Source organism: Ostrinia furnacalis, unplaced genomic scaffold, assembly GCF_004193835.3.
Source record: "Ostrinia furnacalis isolate ACB-3 unplaced genomic scaffold, ASM419383v2 OfSCF2274, whole genome shotgun sequence".
Classification (NCBI taxonomy): domain Eukaryota; kingdom Metazoa; phylum Arthropoda; class Insecta; order Lepidoptera; family Crambidae; genus Ostrinia; species Ostrinia furnacalis.
The window spans coordinates 728,644-749,174 of record NW_021132513.1 but is presented as its reverse complement, the minus strand read 5'-3'; the positions used below and the strand labels follow the sequence as shown (position 1 = coordinate 749,174).

The window sequence follows — 20,531 nt, the reverse complement described above, 5'->3', positions numbered from 1 at the left end:
CGGCGCGCCGGCAATTAGTGTGGGTATCTGGAATGAGGATTTCAAATAAATAAATAAAAATCAAATTAGTACTTGCAAAACGTCAATTCGTCAGTGAAGTTCTAACAGTGCGTAAGTCAAAAATATTCATTTCCAGAGACTTTAAAAGTGTTAAGAATTTTTTTGCTTTAGCCCATCAGAGGCCCAGGTCGACAAAGCTAAATGAGGCGTTGTGTGAGTTGCCAGTGACGGTATACGGATCTGAGACATGGTCGCTTACTATGGACCTCATAAGAAGGCTGAAGGTCACCCAAAGGGCGATAGAGCGAGCTATGCTCGGAGTTTCCCTGCGTGATCGAATCAGAAATGAGGAGATCCGTAGGAGAACCAGAGTGACTGACATAGCCCGTAGAGCTGACGGCCGCTGGGGCAGCAAAGTTCTTGAGTGGCGACCACGAGCCGGAAGACGTAGCGTGGGCAGGCCTCCCACTAGGTGGACCGACGATCTGGTGAAGGTCGCGGGAGACGCCTGGATGCGAGCGGCGCAGGACCGGTCTCTGTGGAAATCCTTGGGGGAGGCCTTTGTCCAGCAGTGGACGTCTTTCGGCTGAAACGAACGAAGGTGCCACAGATGTACACCTTGAAGTTGATTTTCGTACGATGGTGAAACGATGCTTAAAACTATTCGATCTCTATCATAGATGTTTTTGACTAAATAACTGACAATTTAACTTTCCCCAAGAGACAAAATATTTAGGGTAAATTGCAGGGTTCGAGGATATATATCAAGGGATATATATCAAGATATATATCGGATATATATCCGATATATATCAAGCCGGTTTTGATGATATATATCAACTTTTAAAATTTGTTACTGTATTTGTACTTTTTGACATAAGATTTTAATTTTTTCTGTTGATTTTGCCGTATTTCAAAGATATTTTATGTTTTTGCTTTATTTGTCTGATTTTAAGTTTTAAAAACATTAAAAACATGATTATGTAACACATATGCAATAGTATTCATGAATAATACAATAAAATAATACTATGGCTTTCATACAAATTTGATATATATCAAAGTTGATATATATCGGATATATATCATAAATATCCGATATTTTGATATTTATAATAAATATCGGATATTTTCGAACCCTGGTAAATTGTTTAGTATGCCATTCTAAAATATTTTTAGGCTATGTTGTCTAGATCTAGTTTAGTCATAGGACTCTTGGTAGCTGAGTCGGGACACTGAACTTTATAAAACTAAGCAGGTAGGCTAGATAGATAAATAATAATATAGGTAATAATACTAACAATAGACAGAAGCAAAGGCACAAATATCAAGTACCAGAATAGCAAGAATGTTTACTACTGAACCTACATCTGAAAGAAAAATAAAAACCCTTAATCTTTACATCACAAAACATGATTTTATTTTACAATTTAAAAATACCTTACACTAATATTTTAATTTTAATAGTGCGTTGATTACATATTTACGTAAGCAAATGTTATCACTATGACGTTATAGGGTCAAATGGTCAATATCAAATAGTCGAATCTAATGCTTGATAACCAACTTGAAAAGAAAAAATATATTGTTATTTAACGTGCTTGGCGGCATTGCCGCTAATGGCAAAGGCCTTACGGTTAAAATGAATATCTGGTTTAGTTTATAAGCAGTGGTATAAAAGCATCCGACTTTATGCTTAAACATTTGGTAATTAATACAATTTATATATTTATTTCTTCGGGCTCATCAGCCTCGTCCATTTGTCATATGTTCTCACTTGGTGGCAGGAACTCATTGGACAAGCTGATTATTTTCCTTACGTCTTCTTCGGATAATCTCTCCTCGCTCTCTTGTACAATCTGAAATCAAGTTAATATACAATTTTAATACACAAAGGCCTAAGCTTACTTTGAAATTCTGAAAAAAAAATTAAAAAGAATCTGTACAAAGAAAGTAATAAATACTAAACTGTAATAATTGAAACAAATAGACATTTTGCTTGCTAATTTATCATACTGAGTTGCTTTGGTGGTATTCAAATCTTTTTACTGATTCACAGAGTTGCTACAATTTTTAACACTTTTTTTTTATATTCACAACAATATTTCTAGCTTTTATGGGATTTCTAGCTAATTGTGCACTTTGTGCTACCTTATATGGGAATTAGCATGATACTAGCTACAGCTTACAAGGTTAGAATCTGTTAGCATTTCAAATGAGGAACTCAGATTGTGGAGTTTGAGTAAGCCTAGGCGCAGAACATCGATTTTTCATCGGCGGATTGTTTACCGATAGGCCAACTAAAAATCGGTGGTCTGCGCGTAGTCTAATACCAAGACTTTTTATTATTCATCTTAGTTTTGCAACGTTTAGAGGGCTGCCTTACCAGCTGGATCTCCAGTTCAGTGCGGGGAGGAGTATTCACCATCATAAGTTTCTCAGTTTTGGTCAGCTTGAAAGCCTTCATCGCCTCCAGAAACTTTTGAATGGCTTGGGCACTCTGGTTCTTACAATCTGAGTTTTGTAAGAAATGAACTGTCTGAAAATAGAAAAGGTTCATCAGATATTAAATGAGCATTAATTGGATATTATATTAAAAAACTACATTACTATCAATTTACTATTGCTTAGAAATGTATCTGATTTACTATGCTAAATTACCATGCAAAAGTGGTTGTATGTATCTCATTTTGAGAAGTTTACTTACTTCATATGTAACAGTAGCAAGAGAACCTTCACGTTTGTGTTTTTTCTGTGTATTGTCCTTTAGCTGCTGCAAAATTTGCATTACTTCAAAGTTGCACAGAAATGCTGCATTGGCTTTGATGCTGGAACAAACAAAAATCCTTTTAACATCATCCCATCAAAAGAATAGCGTAGAGAACAGCTTTTAGACCATGAGACCATATTTTAAAATAGCAAATGGTACTCAGGGAAGCTATTTTGTGTGAATAAATTAAAATAATTTTTAGGTTCGATACTTACGTTTCCATTGTGAAATACTGACGAATGTAGATCGCTCACGATCGTGCTTCATGTAGGCCTTGTTTAAAACACTTATGAAAATCAGAAAACGCCAAAAATAAACACAATTATTACGCAAATTTATGAACAACGACTGTAACAACACAGAAAGCCACTGGCCACTAAACGAACAAAAGTTCTCAAGTATACCTAGTTTACCAGTAGTTCCATAGCCTCTATTATACCTTTAAAACTGGGAATTGTGAGGGTTTCGAGTTAAATTTTTATGATATTTTACAAAAAAGAGTAGGATTCAAAGTTCAACAAACACCAACAAAACTGAACGAAACACATTTGATTTGACATTAATGACATTTGACATAAGTTTTTTTTTTACATTAGTTAGTGCACAGATAGTTAGTGTCATTTTTTGACTGACCCTACTGACAGTTACCATAAATTATAAGTTTTTTTTTTATGTTAAGCCAAACGCTCACCAGTTAGCGCCACTGTAGAGTAAGGTCCTGTCACTTGCTAGTAGCGAAGACAGTGGCACCAACTGGTGAGAGTGAAAGTGGTAGGAGGACTATCGCAATTGCACTCATCAAGATGGCGCCACTGTAGAGTAAGGTCCTGTCATTCCACCTCTGGTTATTTTTAATACAAAATTAACCTATTATTGGTACAATGGCTTATTTCTTCTTAGAAAAATGTCGTGACATTATTTTGTAAGAGCGAGAGTAAGCGAGAGCTATGTTATGGGTCCTTAGGAATTAACGATTCTGTAAGTATAGGTGGTATAGTATAGGATAGGGCAGTATGGGTCCATCCAAGTTTGTCATGGCCTTACCCTAACATAGCCCTAGGTATTTACATCACGACCATTCTTGATGGGTAGTATAAATTAAATTATTTGGCAGGCATAGCTGACTAGTTTACTACCTATATACGTACAATAGGTAGTACANGGTGTGCGCCTACTCTTAGTCTCAACATATATTTTCCCATGTTGTGTAAATATTTTTCCTACTAGTTATTCTTTATTAGCTGATCCAAATAACTTTAGAAACTATACTAATTTATTATAATTGTAACAGTCAAAACTCAAAAGTGGTTTTGACCAAGGGCGTTAGTCAAAATTACTAAGAGATCATTAAAAATAATTGTAAAGTGTATTATTTGTGACTTTTTTTTCTCATAATATTTTTAACAAATCTAGCTTTTTAATTTTTTTAAATTTTTATGATGACTATCCAACTTAATTAGGTACCTAATATATTATTTTATAGCATGTTTTTATTTTCTTAAATCATCTTTTAATAATTATCTTTTACCTGACAAATACCCAGTTTCTTCAAATATGAGAAATAATAAAAAGCAACATTACTTTACCCGATGTAGGTAGATGTCATCATTTTATATGTACAAATCACATAAGTTACACTCTAAAATAGTTTTTTAAAATAAAGTTTGTTTACACTTTGACAACAATAGACTGACATGCAAGGTGACATATCAATGAAGTTTTCAGTTACTGTTGCCATTAAAAGAAATTAGTACCATTAGTTTTCCGCAACATGGCGAGGGTTTTTATGTTCCTGGTCAGGCTATACAATGGCTTATTTTTATCTTAGAAAAATGTCGTGACATTATTTTGTAAGAGCGAGAGCAAGCGAGAGCTATGTTATGGGTCCTTAGGAATTAACGATTCTGTAACTTCTGTAAGTATAGGTGGTATAGATAGGGCAGTATGGGTCCATCCAAGTTTATCATGGCCTTACCCTAACATGGCCCTAGGTATTTACATCACGACCATTCTTGATGGGTAGTATAAATTAAATTATTTGGCAGGCATAGCTGACTAGTTTACTACCTATACAGGGTGGAAACGATAAGTGATCTCATTCGATTATTTCTAAACTATACAAGATATCGAAAAACTGGTTACTAATCCTGAAAGACTTTCACAAGCTCTATCCAACGGTACCAATATTAGGTTACAGAATTAACTGGATCTATCCTAAAATTTAGTGTTTTCAGCCTCCAAACTAAATGTATGCCAGGTTGCCAGCCAAACAAAATTAGAAGTATCATTTTTTTTTTATTAAATAATAAACACTTAAAATGAACTCGTAAATTGCATTCTTGTTTAAAATTATTTTTTGAAAACTTTGGTTTTAGGCTTTATTTGCTATAATATTAACAAGACATGAGTGCCATGACTGTGGCTGTACTAAATGTATGGAAGTTGGAAACATTGAATTTTCCAATGGATCCAGTTTATTTTGCAACCTATTATTGGTACCGTTGGATAGAGCTCGTAAAGCACTTTAAGGATCAGTAACCAGTTTTTGAATATCTTGTATAGTTTTTAATATTATGTGTTTTTAATAAATGTATGGAAGCTGGAAACATTGAATTTTCGGATAGATCCAGTTTATTCTGTAACCTATTATTGGTACCGTTTGAAAGAGCTTGTAAAGCACTTTCAGAATCAGTAATCAGTTTTTCGATATCTTGTATAGTTTCGAAATAATCGAGTGAGATCACTTAACGTTTCCACCCTGTATACGTACAATAGGTACATATAGGTACACTATCATGACCATCACGTTTTTATAACAATTATTTACATATTTTACTACAAAGTGAAAATGTTTTCTTTACAAATTCTAAATAAAACTGTTGGCAAATGTTTACACACTACGAATTTACGCAAAATTCGGTTTTTAAGTCAAAATTGCTTTACAAGTGGCATAGCAAAGTTGGAAACACCTCTGAATGCGTATTATAACCACTACATAAAGTTACCTTTACCTGAAAATAAAATATTTGCCACATACGTTTGGATTGATGGCAGTGGTATACATATGAGGTCCAAAGACAGGATACTGGATCAGATTCCATGCGATTTGAAAATGGTTCCAAAGTGGTCATTCGACGGAAGTTCGACGGGACAAGCTACAACCGATAATTCAGACACTTTGTTGATTCCTTCAGCAATTTACAGAGATCCATTTCGTAAAAGTCCTCACATCATAGTTCTTTGTGAAACATACTACGGTGATGGTAATCCAACTCCGACTAATCATAGGGCTCACTGTGCCAAAGTTCTTAGTAAAATCACTGATCAAGATCCATGGTTTGGAATAGAACAAGAGTATTCAATATTTGATTTAGACTTGTGGCCACTGGGTTGGCCAAAGATGCGTGGTTATCCTGTGTTAAAATCGAAATATTCATATTGTGGTATGGGTGAACATGTTGCTGGCAGAGAAGTGGTTGAGTGCCATGCCAGAGCCTGCGTGTATTCCGGTATGGATTACGGTGGATCAAATGCTGAAGTTATGAAAGGGTCATGGGAATTTCAAGTTGGGACGACACCGGGTATCAAAGCTGCTGACGATTTATGGGTCGGACGATACTTGTTGGGACGAATAGCAGAGAATTTTGGAGTTATCATTAGTTATCATCCCAAACCTATGGGAAAAGATCAGCCAGGTATTGGGTGTCATCATAATTTCAGCGTTAACAAAATGCGCTGTGATGATGGTGTAAAGGAAATAGAAAGAGTATGTAAATTACTGTGCGAAAAACATAAAACCTATATGAAAAGTTATGGACTTGGTGATGGTGAAGAAAATCGTAAAAGATTGACTGGGAAATTTGAAACGGCCTCTTTTGACACTTGCCGGTGGGGCGTAGCTGATCGTGGGGCATCTATCAGGCTCCAGAGAAGTGTAGTTACAAAAGGAAAAGGATTTCTCGAAGATCGCAGACCGGCTGGAGACTGTGATCCTTATCGAGTGTGTGCACTCTTAGCAGAAACTTGTTCAAATTAAATTTTAATTACTGCTTTAATATCTCTAGATATCTTATCTCATTATTTTGAGTTGTTAAAAACCTTCTTTGCTCTTACTTGATTAGAAACATAAATGTCATTGGTGGAATTCAACTGCATTTAAAAATAAAGAACTACAAAACGATTTTCATATTTTTCTTTCAAAAATAACGACGATGTCATTTGCTGGTCTAAATTTTACGTGAAATAAAAATATAATAAAATAAAAAAGGCAATATGGATAATATGATTAAGTGTTTATCGGGCATACATCGCTATGCCAATGTTATGGTAATGACCAAGAGAACATTGTTGAAGCACTCTATCAACCACATAATGAACAAAAAAGTGATGGACAGATACATGAGGCTCCCTTCCCCGTGTAACAAAGTCCTGGCAACTTACGTATGGATCGATGGCTCAGGGATCAATATGAGATGCAAAGACCGAATTCTCAACTGCGTACCTTACAGTGCTGAAGCTGCACCAGGTTGGGCATTTGATGGTAGTTCAACGGGACAAGCAGCTACAGACAATTCTGACACTAAATTAAAGCCTGCAAGTGTATGTAAAGATCCATTTAGGATGGAGCCTCATGTGCTGGTTCTTTGTGAAGTATATCAAGGAGACAAAAATGAACCTGCGGCAACTAACCACCGTAAGAAATGCAACGATTTATGTGAAATACATAGAGATGAAGAACCTTGGTTTGGTCTGGAACAAGAATATACTATGTTAGATGTTGACGGTTGGGGTTTGGGATGGCCTAAAGGCGGGGGATTTCCTGCTGTAAAGTATCAATATTCCTATTGTGGAGTGGGAGCAAAATACATAGCAGGAAGAGATATAGCTGAGGCGCACACCAAGGCTTGTTTATATGCTGGTCTCGATTTTGAAGGAACTAATGCTGAAGTGATGTTTGCGTGCTGGGAATGGCAAATTGGTACTACCGTGGGTATAAAGGCACCAGATGATATGTGGCTGGCCCGATATATTATGTCGCGTGTAGGTGAAGATTACGGCGTGGATATAACATATCACCCTAAACCCATGGGAATGCTCCATCCTGGTGTGGGCATGCATCACAATTTCAGTACAAAGCGTATGCGATCGGATGGCGGTTATAAATTTATAGAAGAATGTATTAAAAAGCTGGAGGCGAACCATATGAAACACATGAATGTATATGGTAATGACGTGGCTACTAATAGAATGCGGCTTTCAGGAAAATTTGAAACTGCTCCCTTTGATAAATTTTCATGGGGTATAGCTAATAGAAAAGCCTCTATTCGTCTTCAGCGAAACATCAAGGAAAAAGGCAAAGGATTTATGGAAGATCGAAGACCAGCTGGAGATTGTGATCCTTATCAAGTTTGTGGACTATTGTTGGAAACGTGCCTAGGAGGGGGAAGTGGCGGTAGTGGTTGCCCACCAGCAAATCCTTGCAAGAAATAGTGTGATTCGGCGAATACATTATACACTGTCAAATATTCAAAAAAATGTAACTAACGTTTTGTGGTCGATATTTTACATCCTACTGTACATGTTATTACTGGAAATATACACAATGACTTAAAATTATGCACTTTTTTTCTCCCATGGCCCTATGTAACGTTTTTCTATCACATCAAATTCACTAGCAGTCTGAATAGAATCGTGAGTAGGTAGGTTTTTGCTCACTCAGTTAGTTAATAAAATTGTTAATTTCGTTAAATAACGGATTAATGAGTTAAATTGTATGAAGAATCGGCCAAATCGAAATCGGCGTAGTGTGCGCCGATTTCGATTTGGCCGATTCTTCATACATACGACCATAGCTGGGCATTAACTCGTTAATCCGTTAATCGTTAATTAACGAAGTTAACATTTCTATCAACGGATTAACTTTTAAGTTAACTTTAAAAAATGTTAACGGACTCGTTAACTTCCGTTAAATTATCCTAAGTCCGTTAATCGTTAATCCAGTACCTACTATTTTTTTTTGTTTTATTATCACGTGTTAACGGATTAACGATTAACGTTAACTTGCGTTAAATCTTCCGAAATGTTACGTTTTAACGTTTAACGAAGTTAATTTTTTTAGTAACGCTTTAACGATTAACGAAGTTAACTATTTGATTAACGGTGCCCAGCTATGCATACGACTTGGTCCGACTAAACTATCGGCCGACGAAAAATCAACGGTGTGCGCCTATACCTACTCTTAATTTTAATATTTGATAGGGTGGCCAATTAGCCATAACCTGTCTCTCAAGTTGGATTAGAAGCACAGATGAGAGAAGGGTGTATAGTTCCAAAATACTGAACTGTCCTATGCATGACATTGACAGTGGGGCGCCACCGTCAATACCGGATCGCTGGTTCCGATTTTTGCCATGTTGGAAACCATATAGTTGAACGATGGTAGCGCCCCCCTGTCATTGAGTTTGGTGGGACAGTTCAGCGTGGGTCATCTATATGTATGATGCCGAATCTAATGGCGTGTCCACACGTCATGCCGCGATGCCGCCGGGTTTGCCGACGGCTTTCAAAATACTTTAGTGGTGTGCCTGGCCGCCGGGTTGCACTTGCACGGCATGTGTGGATTGGTGTGGATGCGCCATTGCCGAATGATGCTTAAGGATAAACAAATAGACAAAAATGCTTAATTCGTAGATGTTTCGTAGCTATTGATGAATGAATGAATTATTATTATTCGACCTAGGTAGATCGTTTAAAATTAAATTTACCATAGACTACTTTTAATTTGTCTTTAGATGTCTTAAAGTACATGTTCCATTGCCAAAACTTTTAATTTTAAAAAGCAGTGATCCGCCATATTAGTTCTTTTCTCTATTCCTTTCGTCATATGGCGTTCTAGTGTGTTTCGCGTTCATCCGCCATATTAAATGAAATCAATAAAACAGGACAAAATGTCGCCCTACTGAAGTGCGTAAAATAATCCACTAACATCCAGTTTTTGTGTGGTTAAATCATCAAGAGGATCACAATGGAAAATTCCTACGGTGTGGGGGTTGATAACAGATACGCTCTTTTTTTGGACGATGAGTCCGATCCTCTTGATGCGTTAAAAGCGCGAGAGCAGGCTAAGGAGCTCAAAAAGAAGACCAAAGAAGCTGAAAAAGAAAATAAGGGCAAGCCCGAAGCCAAACCTAAAGGCGGTACAACTGTCAGGAAAGGAATCAAGGAGACCCAAAATGTGAAAACGCAGGATAATAAGAGCGGTGATCAACAAAAGAGCAAGGGCCCCGCTCGACCGAACGATCGCAATGCGGAACGTCCACCTCCGAGGCGTCGCGAGGACCGGCCGCAGAACGGCGCCGTGGAGACCAAGGATGGCGCTCCGCGACCCCCGAGGCAGTTCAGCGACCGAAGGCCTAACTTCGAACGGCGCAACTTCAACGAAAACCCGGAGGGTGCCGAACGCCGTGGACCGAGACCTCCGCGCGAACCTCGTGAGCGCGACGGACAGCGCGGGCCGCGTCCGGGCTACGACAACCGAGGAAAGCGCGAGTTCGACAGGAGGTCGGGCTCCGACAAGACCGGCGTGAAGCCGGTCGACAAGCGCGAGGGCGGAGGCCCGCACAACTGGGGCACCATCAAGGACGACCTCGACGAGCTGAACAAAACCGGCTCCGAGGGCGAAGCGGTCGAGGAGAAGGCGCCGGACGCCGCGGGAGCCGGCGACGGGCAGCAGCCGGAGCCCGAGCGCGCCGCGCCGGCCGAGGAGGAGCCGCGCGAGCTCACGCTGGACGAGTACAAGGCGCTGCGGAACGCGCAGCGCACCGCGCCGCAGTGGAACCTGCGCAAGGCCGGAGAAGGTGAGGACCTCAGCCAGTGGAAGAACCTGGTCATGCTGGAGAAGAAGAAGGAGGGCGGCGAGGACGACGACACCGACGAGGAGTACGACATCGCCGACTACCCGCAGCGCGTGGGCCGCCAGAAGCGCGTGCTGGGCATCGAGTTCACGTTCAACGACAACTCGCGGCGCGGCGGCACCGGCGGACGGGGCCGCGGCCGCGGGCGCGGGCGAGGGCGCGCGCCCCCGCGCGAGGAGGCGCCGGTGGAGGAGCGCGCGGTACCGCGCCAGCAGGTCGCCCCGCCGAAAGTAGATGACAACAAGGATTTCCCCTCTCTCGGCTAAACTCATAGTGAGCGTCGGCTCTTCTCCGTATGATAGAAATACAAATAAATATTGTATTACCGTTATTTTTGAACTAAATATACAAAATATTTACACGAGCGTGTATTATATTACAAATTAATTTGTAGGTTATGACGTTGACCGTCTTTGAATCTGCAAATGACGTTGTTGGATTCGCTTCTAATAATTCTCATACGAGGGTTTTCTTGATCATGCTCATTTGTTGAATAGCATGTAACGGAGGGGGAGGATATTTTTAAGAGTTTTATTTTCAATACACATAGCTACGACATAGCATATTATGAATCTATCATAACAGTAGCTTTTATCATTGTAATCACAGCTTTTAACTATCGAATAAGATTTTAAAGTTACAGACTGTGACATACTATAATGAAATAACTCCGTCACAACTTAGTGTAGAACATTGTGAAAAAATAACCCTTGTTGCATTTTATATCATGAGTTTGTGTTGACAAATGCAGACTTTGGGAACTGTAAATAGTTATATGTTTAAAAAATAAGGTCTTAACAAGGTTGATTTTTGTTGTTACACAAACTTCTTGAAAAATAAACATTTTGTATGTGTGAACTATTCTTCATTATTTAACATTTTCTCTGAAAATATCCTGTTCCTCTGAATATCATTTCCTAATGAAATCCTCCCTTGCATAACTTATGTAAATATTGCCTCGTTGCATGCAGCATGTTGGCTGTTAACGTAGTTTGTTTGAAAATTAGATAATACTTATCTTTATAGGAAAATAATTGGTAACACAATCAATTACCACAAAATACATTGTGGTCAAATAAATGAAACTAATATCAGTAAGTTATAATGTATATTGACACATTTCATCACTTTCACAAAAACAAATTAAAATTTACATAATAAAACAATACATACACAAAGAATAGTTAAATGTTCAACATAATATAACTATTTACTTACAAAAATAAACATTACTTACACATAGGGTGTAAGTTATCTAAGCACAATAAATAATGTATCTACATGTCCTAACGAAATATTAATACTTTAGGGGTACTTTCAAGCTGTGTTATCTATCTTTGACATTTGTTATTTGAGATTTTGGCAGATTGCACATTGAATGTGAGAGACGGGGACTGTTGATTGTGCTAAAAAGAAAGTACCCTTGTTTGTTAGATTCAATGTGTATAGTCAAAATGTAATATTTTGAGCCAGTAATATATTTACAATACAATCTTGCTATGAAGGAACATCAACATAATGTAGCTTGACCAAATTAGGATTTGAACACTCAACTAAATTAGTACAAACTTAGATTATAGCAGAATTATTATGTATCTGATGAAAATGTTGAGAATATATTTGGAAAGTGTTTTACTATAGCAATAAAAGTATGGTTAAAAGTAGCTGACTAGTTCTGATTGTAATTGGGAATATTTTCATAACATTCTTTAATTAAATTAATAAACATTTACAATTTGATTTTATTAAGTTCAAGTGAAGTAACACTAGTCCTTGCAACTTGATATAAATACTATTAATATCTAGGGTACATGAAAGGTTACATAGGTACAATAACTATAAATTAGTGACGTAAAGCGTAATATCTAAATAATGGGACTCGAATCCCGATTCACAGCCACAATATACTTCACTTACAATAAAAGCGTTAATTAAAGTACAAACAGATTGTGATTTAATGTTAGGAGTGGCTCGTTTAAGTATACGTAAGGCGAAGGCATGTTGCGTCGACGCCGTTTCGTATCGAGAACATTGGCTTTGTTTGGTCGTCGGCTACACTATCAATTGACTATTATTTACATTGACACTATAAATAGTCACAATTATTTACAACTATGCATTTTAGTACATCAGCGGTGCTGCGGGCGATAACTCGACTTCTTAGTGTTTTGTTAATTCATGTATTACAATTCGAGTAGCTAAATTACGCATCGAATATAATAAAATAAATAATTGCTCTTAAATCCATGATCCGCTAATTAGGATATAAGCGGAAAGTAGCGATATTTACAAAAAGTAGTTTTTTTCGGACATTTCCCTTACAATTACAATGGTCATAAACACTATTCAATAGTGAAGCAATAAATATCAATTTTTAAGCTTTACTTGATAGTGGAACTAAATCAATCTTTGCAAGTTACTGACCTATCTGGCATGACCGCAGCTATCAAATGTCGCTTATGACTACCCTAAATAAGATGTTTTGTCCCAGAATATCTCGTCAGGCATGCCAAGTGCTCGTTTAACATTTTTAATAATTTGGGTGTTTGTTTGAGTTCATCCTTATTCATAATTAACATACACTTCCCTGGGATTGACATTTTTTTTAACAAACGTAGTATAGTATTTATTAACTGTAAAACGTCAATACGACATGTTTTCTACTGGACGTTAATTTTACCCAAAAACTAGTGACCTTGACATTACGTTACTAACATTATCTATTGACATTTCGAAGTTGATCCGGAAGTTACTAAAGTAAGAGTAAAATACGCCAGAGCTGTTCTTCGCGCCATAGCGCTTCGACGTGCGCTAGGAACGCGTTCTGTTTGATAAAGCCTATGGACATTATGATATACACGTAATGGCTGCATATGAGCGTACCTACGGCCAGCTAGTCGTTTTACTTTATCATGGTATTAGTTTAAACCTGGCAGCTTATAAAACAGACGGTTTAAAAAAATATCCACGGCTTCCAAGCTGCATTTAAGGACCGTCTACTCTATCCCGAAGGTGTTAGTTTCCTCGACAGCCAGCAGTAGCTTTTCGTATAACAGATGCGGCGTGGGATAAGGCGGCAGGTCGAGTCGGTTGAAGCAGGTGTGGGCCCGAGGCAGCGACTCCACGCGGCCCCAACGTTCGATACAAAAGCGGCGCGGGCCCGTGGACCCTCGCAAGGCCGAGAAGCCCTCGTAAGGGATGGAAGATGTGCCGGTCACGAACTGGACCAGTCGCAGGCGTTGCTCGTTGGTGAACCTGGAAGATGTGGAGGGTTAATAGGTTTGTAGGTAAGTACTTATTTGTGGAAAAATATTTTTTTTATTTTGAGGTTGCTTGAGGACATCGAACTTAGGCACATTTCCAATTTTGTTTTGACTCAAATGACATGTTAAGAATGACAGATTAGAGACTTCCGTGTCTACTGCAAATAGTATCAGTAGGTGCAGTATCAATATTTACGGTTTAGCGGATGGGAATTTGTATAATATTAAACTTTAATTTCTGAAGTAAATCAAGTACCGTAATATAATATCGCAGTTTCATTGAAAAATTTACAGTTGTATAGTGTTCAATCTTTTAAACTGCGATCTACAACCCGCCTGCCAAGCGTGGGGATTATGGCAAAACCCTCCATTGGAGGAGGCTCATAGTCCAGCGTGGACTGTATAGGGCTGTTGATGATGATGATAGTGCTCAATTTACTAGTAGTTTATAGCCAGATTACGCGCATAGCGTGCTGAAAAATATCGGGTGTCAAACTCAGTTTTCTCACAGTTGACACTCGAAAACAAAGCTGTCAGGTATTGATATCAATAAGAATACATGAAATCAAGGTAAGTTAAATAAATAAATAAATATCCTTGGACATTTTACACTGCGCTTCTAGTCCCAAACTAAGCAAAGCTTGTACTATGGGTACTAGACATCGGATATAAACATACTTAAATACTTTTTTTTTGTAAATACATACTTATTATACATAGAAAACACCCAGTCCAATACAAACAAATATGTTCATGCACACAAATGTTTGTACTGTGCGGGTATCGAACCCGCTACCTTCGGAATAGTAGTCCGTTTCGAACCACTACACCAAACGGCCGAAAGTTACCTGTCTATAGCCTGCCAGAACCACAGTATAACGGGATGGGCGTCGTGGTACCCGCCGCGGTACTCGGTGTTGCTTCGCCAGTCCGCCACGTCGAGCTCGGGCGCGCCCGCGATCACCAACTCCAATTCACGTGCATCGAATGCTCCCACCAGGCGCGGGTCCACCACCTGAACGAACAAAGACCGTGGTTAGGACAACGGTATTGTAGGGACACATTGTATTTATTGTAGTCTTTAAATATACTTCGGACGCGGGTTGGCAGTAGTAAGGACAATCTGGTCAGGTGGGGATTCTTGGATGGCTTAAACATGGAGTGCAGGTGCGGTTTTGTTCCCCAGTCGATGAAGCGCCTGATATCGTGCCCTGAGTGCCCGAGCAACTGCACTTAGGAGGATTTGATGAGTGCTGCTGACAACGCCACTCTTGTGGTTGAGTTTTGGGCTGACACTGTGTAGGTTTGTTGTCGACACGAAAAGAAGAAGACATTGTATTTCGTTGAGTTTGCAATATTGTATTGCAAGCGAGTCGCATTCTGCGGCGCTCGCCAGTCGTTCTCTGCATTCTGCATCACATAGAGTACGCCCGCTACCAAGCCACTATTCTGATTGTGATTACCTATTGTGAGAGCAAGAATATATTTCTACACTGTAGAAATTCGACCTTCGGACTTTCATTCAGTAAAAAAAGTAAAGTAACACCCAGATACAGATATAACATACATACACACAGTGTTACAGTATTTTTTACAATTAAGCTTTTACGCTTTTCATTCTAGTGAAACTTAAACTTAAGTAGCGGAGATTTTTAACTCATAAATACTTACTCATAAAAATTGTATTACCTACGGCCATTTTCATGTGCCCAAGTGACCCTTATGGTAACACATAACAGAAATTTTGTTTTCATAGGGATCACCACTGCATTAGCGATTGATGGTGAAAATGAAAACGGGCAATAGTCTATGGTTTTTGGATTTCGAAATGATCTCCCCCCAAATACTAGAGCTCTCTATTGTAGAAAAGTTACTAATGGGTAAGCAAAATAAGTATTTCACAGGCTTCGTGTGACGTAAACTTTAACTAAGAATTAGATAAGACTGATTTGTATCACAACTTAATAAGTTAAGGCAGGTCAGAAGTTCTATAATATGTAATTAACAGTATTTGTTGAAGTAGGTAATTGATATTGACGATAAAATGCAGTGAAGACTACGACAACGCGATTAGTGTTCGTCATAGGCGCGGTAGCACATCAAGTAAAACACTGGTTTCTTATGTAGTTGCAATAGGCGGTATTTTGCAACAAGAATATTATAATCTAATGTGCTCGACTGTATAAGTACATGCAGTCGCTAGGCCGACTCTGCTGGGCGCGGCTCACTTCCGCGACATCGCCGATGCGTGATAACGACGATCAATAAATATGATAACGTGCTAACATCTTAATAGCTTGTCATGATATGTGGGGGGCCATTACAGTAAGTCTTATAGGTATTCATTTGTGACTTTATTATTTGACTTTTTTTTTGGAAATTTTATTTCAGCGAAGTAAAAGGTCACTGCCTGACTCATTACGAAATCTTAGAAACCAAAAGTGCCAGGTGTCTAAAATTTTGAATGGGGTTTCCTTTTAGAACGTAGGTAGGCTCACTGAGACTGGATTTTGCAAAATTCAACCCCTAAGGGGGTAAAACGGGGTCCACGCGTACGAAGTCGCGGGCGGCCGCTAGTCTATACTAATATTATAAAGCTGAAGAGTTTGTTTGTNCAAGCTGCAAAAATGGACCGTCTACTCTATCCCGAAGGTGTTAGTTTCCTCAACAGCCAGCAGTAGCTTTTCGTATAACAGATGCGGCGTGGGATAAGGCGGCAGGTCGAGTCGGTTGAAGCAGGTGTGGGCCCGAGGCAGCGACTCCACGCGGCCCCAGCGTTCGATACAAAAGCGGCGCGGGCCCGTGGACCCTCGCAGGGCCGAGAAGCCCTCGTAAGGGATGGAAGATGTGCCGGTCACGAACTGGACCAGTCGCAGGCGTTGCTCGTTGGTGAACCTGGAAGATGTGGAGCGTTAATAGGTTTGTAGGTAAGTACTAATACCTAGGTAGGTCAAATACCTAATTTGTCTAGAATTAAAAAAAAACTTATTTGTGGAAAAGGTGTTTTTCATTTTGAGGTTGCTTGAGGACATCGAACTTAGGCACATTTCCAATTTTGTTTTGACTCAAATGACATGTTAAGAATGACAGATTAGAGACTTCCGTGTCTACTGCAAATAGTATCAGTAGGTGCAGTATCAATATTTACGGTTTAGCGGATGGGGATTTGTTACAAAACTTTAATTTCTGAAGTAAATCAAGATCCGCAATCTCAGTTTCATAGAAGATTCGATATAAAAATATCGGTTTTTGTACATGCTGGAAAATACCAAATTCAGTTCTCTCATTATATTAGCCTAGGCGCAGGCAGACCACCGACTTTGGTTGGCCGATAGTTAGGCCCGATTCTAATTTGTATGAAGAATCGGCCGATATCAAATCGGTGTAATGTGCGCATTTTCATACAAATCCATACTGATCAACAGCCCGATCCAACTATCGGCCGACTAAAAGTCGGTGGTCTGCGCCTAGGTTTAAAACTCGGAAACTTAAAAGCTGTCAGGTATATATGTAGGTTGTAGGATATGAGTTCGAAAGGGAACGTAAAGATGTGTGAAAGAGAAGGAAGAGTGTGACGTACGACGACATAGACGGACGACGATTGTCATAAATTACTGTTTTATTATTTTCTATCTCGAGCAAATAAATACGTGGGAATTAGAACTGCATTTAAATTCCTAGATTGATATCAATAAGAATACGTGAAATCAGGGTAAGTTACCTGTCTATAGCCTGCCAGAACCACAGTATAACAGGATGGGCGTCGTGATACCCGCCGCGGTACTCGGTGTTGCTTCGCCAGTCCGCCACGTCGAGCTCGGGCGCGCCCGCGATCACCAGCTCCAATTCACGCGCGTCGAATGCTCCCACCAGGCGCGGGTCCACCACCTGAACGAACAAAAACCGTGGTTAAATAAATAAATAAATTCTTTATTGAATATCTTATTTGACAGTTTAAACTCTAGGCTAATCTTATGCTACAAAAGGTAAAGTTATATATGTGCCTGAACTAGGAATTTTTTTTCCTGTATCTCAGGCGAAATAAAGGCTTAACGATACTTTATTTAACTATCATTAGCAAAATACATATTATACATAAACAATCAACAAATTATATTAATTATCAATACAAATTATGTTTATACTAAAAATTAAAATCTATAGGTACACATTAAGTAAAATCTAAGAATTAAAATCATTTATTATGGCAGTAATGCGCGTGCCCGATCTTTTTAAAGTCCTTTGCTAAATAGTAGGATTACTTAAGTACTTATAAGCTCTCGAGCTTAGGATTTTATGCATTATACCCAAAAAAAACCCTAGATACGCCAAGGGCCCTGACAGAATTTGCCACGGGGCTCAGATGGTATAATTACGCCACTGAATGGACCATAGAAGTAGATACCTATGTAATTTTGGAAACACACAAGTAGACTTATTATTTACATCAGAAGCCTGATGGATCCGCTTCAAGATTTTTTTAAACTTTTGAGTCTGTTTTGGAAAAAAATGAGTTTGGTTTCTCGCTATGTACTTAGTACGAGACAAGCCAACTTTGACAATATTAATTATCTAAGGACATTAAATAATATGATTTGTATCAGTTATAAGTTGGGGCAGGTCAGAAGTTCTATAATATGTAATTAACAGTATTTGTTGAAGTAGGTAATTGATATTGACGATAAAATGCAGTGAAGACTACGACAACGCGATTAGTGTTCGTCATAGGCGCGGTAGCACATCAAGAAAAACACTGGTTTCTTATGCAGTTGCAATAAGCGGCATTTTGCGAGAAAAAATTATAATCTAATGTGCTCGACTGTATAAGTACATGCAGTCGCTAGGCCGACTCTGCTGGGCGCGGCTCACTTCCGCGACATCGCCGATGCGTGATAACGACGATCAATAAATATGATAACGTGCTAACATCTTAATAGCTTGTCATGATATGTGGGGTGCCATTACAGTAAGCCTTTTGGTAGTCATTTGTGACTTTATTATTTTACTATTTTTTTGTTAATTTTATTTCAGCGAAAATCCTTTTTAATAATCGAATATAAAAGTAAAAAGTCACTGACTGACTCACTCATCACGAAATCTTAGAAACCAAAAGTGCCAGGTGTCTAAAATTTTGAATGGGGTTTCCTTTTAGAACGTAGGTAGGTGCTCACCCCTATTAAGGGGGTAAAACGGGGTCCACGCGTACGAAGTCGCGGTCGGCCGCTAGTAAATAATAAAGATGTTAATTTGGAAAATACCTCTTAGCATACATAAATTGTAATTTAGGGAGCGTCACCAAAATACGACATTAGATTTAATAGGAACAGCAAATGAATATGTAAAATCGACAACAACCTAAATTTAATAAGTAACGTATTACTGAATGCACTTCCGTTGGGGCTCTGTCTGTCAGACATTAGAATTCAACGAGTCCCACTATCTGCCAACACTAACTACATTACGCTCGTTAACGTCGATTTTCGCAATTAAAACTAGGCGAGTGTTGATTTATAATAACATTGTTAGTGTAGGTCGTTTCACAAGAGCTGGTGTGAAAGGTTTGAAAAGTAAGGCAATTTTACATTAAGTTTTTGTAAGCAGAATTTGTGCTAGCAGTTGCAGTCAAAAGTAATGTAGGACATTTTTAACTAGAACTTCTCAATAATTAGAGTTGTTAAATAGGTTCACGACCACGCGAATAGCAGGGAGGTTATGACATATAACACAGCATAAGTGCCATCATCAAGGTTATCGTCATCTGACCATTAGGCTCGGTGCACACGCACGCTACGTCCTTTGGTACTGCGCACACGAAGGTGGTCGATGGCTGCCAATTTTTAACAGAAATGTAGCGGGTGGCCGCCTTCGGTGGCATGTCACTGGCTTCAGCTCTCTCATATCACCCAGGTGCAATAGTTACGAGGTGAAATGAAGCCACTAAATATTCAGTTTGATTCACACAGGCGAAGAAGGTGGAGGAATCCCTATGTTTAAGGTCTGACCTCATAAAGTACCCTTAGTTTTGAGCAGCAATAGTGGTACTCTCTACGGCGCGTCTTTGTACGCTTGGCGTACTTCTTTCAATTGCTTTAAATAGACCCTTACCTCATGGAACCCTCTGACCAGCCACTCCGTCTGTTCAGCCACGCCTCTCTCCACGCGCCATCGGACCACTCTTTCAAGGTATTCCTTCTTGTTCCGCTCGGTGACGGCCACGTCGCGGCCTCCTGGCTTCAGCTCTCTCTCTAGCACGCGGCCGTCGGCCAGCCTTTCTGATACCGCGAAGGTTAATTCCAGGGAGGACACGCAGCGCGCTGACTGTAACATTGATAATAATGCATATCGTTTTAATTAAACAGTCCATACTTGTTTGCGTCTTCATTTGTGGACAGTGACCCTTATTAATAAAAGTTACATCCTAGTTGAACTCTGGTTTAAACTNTAAAGATACTAATTTGGAAAATACCTCTTAGCATACATAAATTGTAATTTAGGGAGCATCACCAAAATACCACATTAGATTTAATAGGAACAGCAAATTAATATGTAAAATTGACAACAACAAAAATTCAATAACTATTCAAT

General features: G+C 39.0%; 6 protein-coding genes across 8 annotated transcripts in view; 3 read left to right on the top strand and 3 right to left on the bottom strand.

Moving 5' to 3' along the window:
- Nucleotides 1-1,488: 1,488 nt before the first annotated feature.
- On the bottom strand, nt 1,489-3,267 carry LOC114354918 (DNA-directed RNA polymerase III subunit RPC9). Its single transcript, XM_028307517.1, has 4 exons — nt 2,986-3,267; nt 2,708-2,828; nt 2,387-2,539; nt 1,489-1,859 (listed from the first exon to the last, which is right to left on the bottom strand). The coding sequence occupies exons 1-4, from the start codon at nt 2,991-2,993 to the stop codon at nt 1,764-1,766; spliced, it is 378 nt and encodes a 125-aa protein (XP_028163318.1). The 5' UTR covers nt 2,994-3,267; the 3' UTR covers nt 1,489-1,763.
- Nucleotides 3,268-5,618: 2,351 nt separating this feature from the next.
- On the top strand, nt 5,619-6,807 carry LOC114354925 (glutamine synthetase 1, mitochondrial). Its single transcript, XM_028307524.1, has one exon. The coding sequence runs from the start codon at nt 5,619-5,621 to the stop codon at nt 6,804-6,806; it is 1,188 nt and encodes a 395-aa protein (XP_028163325.1). The 3' UTR covers nt 6,807.
- A 156-nt stretch (nt 6,808-6,963) lies between these two features.
- Nucleotides 6,964-8,390, top strand: LOC114354923 (glutamine synthetase 1, mitochondrial). The gene has a single exon (XM_028307523.1). The coding sequence runs from the start codon at nt 7,043-7,045 to the stop codon at nt 8,258-8,260; it is 1,218 nt and encodes a 405-aa protein (XP_028163324.1). The 5' UTR covers nt 6,964-7,042; the 3' UTR covers nt 8,261-8,390.
- A 1,232-nt stretch (nt 8,391-9,622) lies between these two features.
- On the top strand, nt 9,623-11,495 carry VIG (plasminogen activator inhibitor 1 RNA-binding protein-like). The gene has a single exon (XM_028307514.1). It carries the CDS (start codon nt 9,795-9,797, stop codon nt 10,947-10,949), a length of 1,155 nt encoding a protein of 384 aa, XP_028163315.1. The 5' UTR covers nt 9,623-9,794; the 3' UTR covers nt 10,950-11,495.
- Nucleotides 11,496-12,042: 547 nt separating this feature from the next.
- Hecw (Hecw ubiquitin protein ligase) overlaps nt 12,043-20,531 on the bottom strand; it is a 109,055-nt gene continuing 100,566 nt past the window's right edge. For all 3 annotated transcript variants that reach the window (XM_028307511.1, XM_028307512.1, XM_028307513.1), the window contains 3 exons: nt 17,668-17,834; nt 16,571-16,841; nt 12,043-13,667 (listed from right to left, as the gene is read on the bottom strand). In XM_028307511.1, the coding sequence (XP_028163312.1) occupies nt 16,583-16,841; nt 17,668-17,834 (426 nt within the window). In that variant the 3' untranslated portion in view covers nt 12,043-13,667; nt 16,571-16,582. The remainder of the gene's footprint in view (nt 13,668-16,570; nt 16,842-17,667; nt 17,835-20,531) is intronic.
- On the bottom strand, nt 13,680-15,645 carry LOC114354928 (E3 ubiquitin-protein ligase HECW2-like). The gene is made up of 3 exons (XM_028307529.1): nt 15,640-15,645; nt 14,795-14,961; nt 13,680-13,938 (listed from the first exon to the last, which is right to left on the bottom strand). Exons 1-3 carry the CDS (start codon nt 15,643-15,645, stop codon nt 13,680-13,682), a joined length of 432 nt encoding a protein of 143 aa, XP_028163330.1.

Excerpts from the sequence above, each read along its gene's own strand:
- LOC114354918 (XM_028307517.1), bottom strand. Across the intron at positions 2,540-2,707 it reads TTGCTACTGTTACATATGAA|ACAGTTCATTTCTTACAAAA; the intron begins GTAAGTAAACTT and ends TTCTATTTTCAG. Across the intron at positions 1,860-2,386 it reads CTGAACTGGAGATCCAGCTG|ATTGTACAAGAGAGCGAGGA; the intron begins GTAAGGCAGCCC and ends ACTTGATTTCAG.
- LOC114354925 (XM_028307524.1), top strand. The coding sequence starts at position 5,619 with ATGTTTTCTTTACAAATTCTAAATAAAACTGTTGGCAAATGTTTACAC.
- LOC114354923 (XM_028307523.1), top strand. The coding sequence starts at position 7,043 with ATGGATAATATGATTAAGTGTTTATCGGGCATACATCGCTATGCCAAT.
- VIG (XM_028307514.1), top strand. The coding sequence starts at position 9,795 with ATGGAAAATTCCTACGGTGTGGGGGTTGATAACAGATACGCTCTTTTT.
- LOC114354928 (XM_028307529.1), bottom strand. Across the intron at positions 13,939-14,794 it reads TTCTGGCAGGCTATAGACAG|GTTCACCAACGAGCAACGCC; the intron begins GTAACTTTCGGC and ends CACATCTTCCAG.